This window comes from Bison bison, unplaced genomic scaffold (genome assembly GCF_000754665.1).
Source record: "Bison bison bison isolate TAMUID 2011002044 unplaced genomic scaffold, Bison_UMD1.0 scf7180017853345, whole genome shotgun sequence".
In the NCBI taxonomy this organism is placed as follows: Eukaryota; Metazoa; Chordata; class Mammalia; order Artiodactyla; family Bovidae; genus Bison; species Bison bison.
The window spans coordinates 14,163-18,500 of record NW_011483918.1 but is presented as its reverse complement, the minus strand read 5'-3'; the positions used below and the strand labels follow the sequence as shown (position 1 = coordinate 18,500).

The window sequence follows — 4,338 nt, the reverse complement described above, 5'->3', positions numbered from 1 at the left end:
GCGGCGCGCAGCGCGTTGAACCAGTCCACCATCTCCTGGGGGCAGAGGCGGGGTGAGGGCCGCGCCAGGGCCGCCACGCCCCCCAGCCCCGCCCGCCTGCGGCCCTCGGGCCAGCGTGGGTGCCCGTGGACGGCCCCCGGAGCAGGCCTGGGCGGTGGGCTGCGGCCGGGCTGCCCCTCAGCCCCGCTGCTCCGGGCCTTTCCTCAGACGCGGCTGTTTTTATGACCGGACGTTGGCCCAAGGAGGCGCGTCTGTTATGGACCCACGCACAGCCTGCTCTCACCAGCTGCACCAGTATTCTTAGGTCAGTCTCCCAAGGCACTTGAGATAAAAGAAACAGTGGGACCTAATCAAACTCCAAAGGAAACTGAACAAAATGAAGAGACAGCCCGCAGGCGGGGAGGAAATGTCCGAACAAGGCAACCGATGAGGGCTTAGTTCCCCAACATCTACGGACAACTCATATAACTCAGTGACAGAAAAACAGCCCAGTCAAAAAACGGGCAGAAGACCTAGACAGACATTTCTCTAAAGAAAACATACAGGTGGCCAAGAGGCACATGGAAAGATGGTCAGCATCACCAGCGATCAGAGAAACGCACGTCAAAACTGGAGCGGGGCGCCGCCTCGCACAGTCAGGACGGCCGACGCTGGGCAGTTACAGGTAACCTGCTGCAGAGGCTGGGGCGGGGGCTCCATCACCCATGTGGGCGTAAACTGGACACGTGGACAGCAGTGTGGAAGGGCCTCAAAAACATACGAGCCTGCTCCTGGGAGCAGAGAGGAAACCGACTCAGACAGACTCGTCTGGAGACACACAGGCAGCCTGTGTGTCCACGGGCAGATGAGTGGGTGAAGATTTGTACACACACGATCAGCCGTTTTAGAACGAAATGAACGCCATCTCAGCAGTATGGCTGCACCCAGAGAGTAACTAAGGAAAGACAAACACGTTCGAAGTCACTTAACACGTGGGATCTAAACACGGCAGAAACGAGCTTTCAGGAAACAGAGCCTCGCAGAGAACAGACCCGCGGTTGCCGAGGAGGGGGTGGGAAGGGTGAGCCGGCAGACGAGCCTGCAGGAAGGTAAGGGCAGGTCTGTGCAGCTCAGGGAGCCTATCCCGCACCCGGTGACAGCCCGTAGCGGACGGGAACGTGAGAAAGAGCTGTGCGTGACCGAGTCCGAAGACACCCACACTGTAAGGCAACTACAGTTCAGCAAAATTAAAAGACAAAAACATGAAACCCAGGATGGGCTAAAACAGGGAACCCAGGAACGAACTCGCGTGTTCACTGGTTTCTGGAACAGTATCAAGACCGGCTGTTGGGAGAAGACAGTCTTTTAAACCAACTGCTGGGAAAATGAATGTCCACACGCCGGAGAATGAGGCTGGACCCTTACTCAACCACAGACGAATCAAGGACTGAGACGTGAGTCCCCGACAGTAAAGTTTACAAGAACACGGGGCCACAGCACGACTCGGCAGCGACTTCCTGACTATGACCCCAAAGGCACACGCGGCTGAAGGGAAACGTGGTTATTTTAAAATACTGAGCGTCAAAAGACTGTGTGCTGTGTACAATCCACACAACGGCCGGGCGCATGGAGATCATGCCAGAGAAACACACGGAGGCCAGGCCTGGGGGTCTGCTCGGAGGCCCAGCCTCGCCAGGTGGGGACGCAGATGCCCGCCCTGGGGCAGGGCTCCGCCAGCTGCCACCCCTCCTCTCCCTGGGGCTCCTAGGTCCCCTCTCCCCCGGGGCCCAGCCAGCTCCCACATTAGCCACGCTGGTGGTCCGGCGGCCGGACAGGCTCTCCTCGGCCAGTGTGGGTGGTCCGGCCCCACTGCTCAGCTGTGCGCCCACCTTCCCGTCCTCGTGGTAGACGAAGATGTTGCGAGTGCTGTTGTCCTTCAGGTAGGTGACCTGCAGGCCGTGCGGGTGGCCGATCTTGGCCGGCTGGAAAGTTGCGTTCAGGTGCTCGATCTTCATGACGGCCTTGGGCTCCTTGGCCTGGGGAGCAGGGCCAGGCCTCAGCATTAGGCAGGCATGGCGGGCTCTGCGTGCTGGCCCCACACTTGGGTGCCCTGTGGCTCTGAGCAAGTTACCTACACTTTCTGGGCTGGGCTTCCCAGGAGCTGCGAGGGTGGGCCCTGTGGTCCACCCCACGCTAGGCCGGGTGCCCCCTTCCTGCTCCCCACCCTGCCAGCCTGACCTCTCCCCTCTCCTTGTCGTGGGGCTGCAGATGCCCCGGTGCCATCGGGCAGGGCCGGCCAGCCCCTCCACACACTGCCCAGGGTCCCCCTGACGTGCCTGCAGGGTGCCAGTCCCCTGTCCCTCGAGGGCCTAGGAGTGCCCCCAGCATCACCCACACCAGAGGGAGTGGCTGTGACCAGCGGCGGGCGGAGGATCCCCACGGGGGCAGTGTTTCCCAGGAGAGCGCGGGGCAGCTGGCGGTGTGGCACCACAGTGCCAGGCCTAGGTGGGGGGCTGGCCCCTGAACCCACTCACATCACTCCTGTTGAAGTACTTCAGGGCCCCCTCACGCTCCGTCAGCACGAACTTCCGGCTTAGGAACTGCCCGTTGTCCCGGCCGCGTTTCCAGAGAAAGCCTTCTCGGTAGCCTGGGGGGAGGGCATGGTTGGACAGCCGCCCCAACGAGGGGAGCAGGTGTTCGTACTCCTGTCCGGGGGGTTCCCGAGTGTCTCTGGACCCCGGGCCGCCCTCTTCCTTTTGCTGGGTGGGCGGGAGGTACGTGGCGCCCACAGGTTCTGCGGGCCTGGGCCTGGCGGTGGCCAAACACCCAGATGCGAGGGCACCACGGGCCCAGAGAGACGGGGCGGGGTGAGAGGCGAGTTCGGACACACGATGCCACGACGGCCTCGGCCAAGACCCGGGGAGCCGGCCCTGACCTCCGGGCCCGGGCTCTGTCATGTGGCTCCGAGGTACAGACTGGGGTCAGGGCCACAGCAGCCGGCGGGGGAGACGGACAACAGGGGCTGCGTCCGCCCCGACCCCTCTTGCCCTTTCTTTCCCCTTTGCCTGTTCTGGGCCCCTGGGTGAGCGTCACAGGTCGGGGCCCCCATGTGAGCGTCACAGGTCAGAGCTGGGCCCCCATGTGGGTGTCACAGGTCAGGGCCGGGCCCCCGTGTGGGTGTCTCAGGTCACGGCCCCCATGTGAGCGTCACAGGTCAGAACTGGGCCCCCAGGTGAGTGTCACAGGTCAGGGCCCCCAGCTGGCCCTCTGAGCCGGCCGTGCCCGGTGCTGCCCTCTGCTGGCCATGACCGCAGGCTGCAGCTGTCCCAGTCGGGACACCGTGGCGAGGTGCTGACCCCGGAGCCTCCAGCTCCCTGCCCGCCGCCCACCCTGGACACCACGGACACGGGGCGTTTCTCTGCGCTCCAGACATCTATAAAAAGGCGGCCTCCTGGCATCGGGGCTGCTGGCCCTCTCAGTCTGCAGTGCGACAGGCCAGGTGGGGCCCCCGCCCACCCCCCACGACTCGGAGAGCCCCTGCCGCCTTGGAGCCTGGGACAGGCCCACCCCATGCCCTGCACACAGCACCGGTGCCCCGTGTGTGCCGGAGGACAGGGCCACCACCACGCCCCCAGCTCAAGCCTGGCACGTGTGCTGACTAAACGAGCGCTCCACCAGGGCGAGGCTCCCCCTTGCCGGCCTCCCCGACCCTGAGTCAGCTACAGAGAGCAGCGCCCGAGGAACAGCTCTTCTGCGAGGATGGTCCCAGCCAGCACCCTGTCCACACGAGACACGGCCAGCCAAACACGCACTCAGCGGTCTCGTAGCCCCACACGGGTCTCCAGGACCGTCCTGTGGTCACCCCTCTGCCGAGGATGCGGCTGAGGCCAGCAGGAGTCCTGTCCGAGGCCACTGGCCAGCGAGCGTGCAGCTGCTGGCCAGGCCACCAGGGGGCAGCAGCACCTCGGCCGGCCTGGGCTGTGGCCCCGATGGAGCTCTAGCCGGTCACCCCAACCCCGCTGACCTGCCGCGGCCAGCCCAACGGGACGGGCCCCCAGGCCCAGCAGCGAGCCGCCAGGAGGCCTGGGTTTGGGTGTGTGGTGTGGCCACAGTGTTTCCGGGTGGGCACTCGCCAGCCTCCGATGCCCCTGGGTCATGGGTGGCTCTCAGGCCACAGTTTGAAGCCCGCGGCCAAGCCACGCTCTCTCTGCACCCCTGCCCCGTGACGCAGGACTCAGCAGCCCAGGCCCTGCCACGGGCACCACCACCCAGCACGCCCTGGGCTCCAAGCCGGGCCCCCGGCCACACGCACACCAGTAGGACCAGCCAAGGGGCCCCGAGCAGCACCAAATCCCAGCC

General features: G+C 64.8%; 1 protein-coding gene across 1 annotated transcript in view; it reads right to left on the bottom strand.

Annotated features, from left to right (window-relative positions):
• Positions 1 to 4,338, bottom strand: part of ADAP1 (ArfGAP with dual PH domains 1) — an 11,298-nt gene that overhangs the window by 2,160 nt on the left and 4,800 nt on the right. The window contains exons 3-5 of the mRNA XM_010854353.1: positions 2,514 to 2,626; positions 1,869 to 2,015; positions 3 to 35 (exon numbers count right to left, since the gene is read on the bottom strand). Coding sequence (XP_010852655.1) covers positions 3 to 35; positions 1,869 to 2,015; positions 2,514 to 2,626 — 293 coding nt within the window. The remainder of the gene's footprint in view (positions 1 to 2; positions 36 to 1,868; positions 2,016 to 2,513; positions 2,627 to 4,338) is intronic.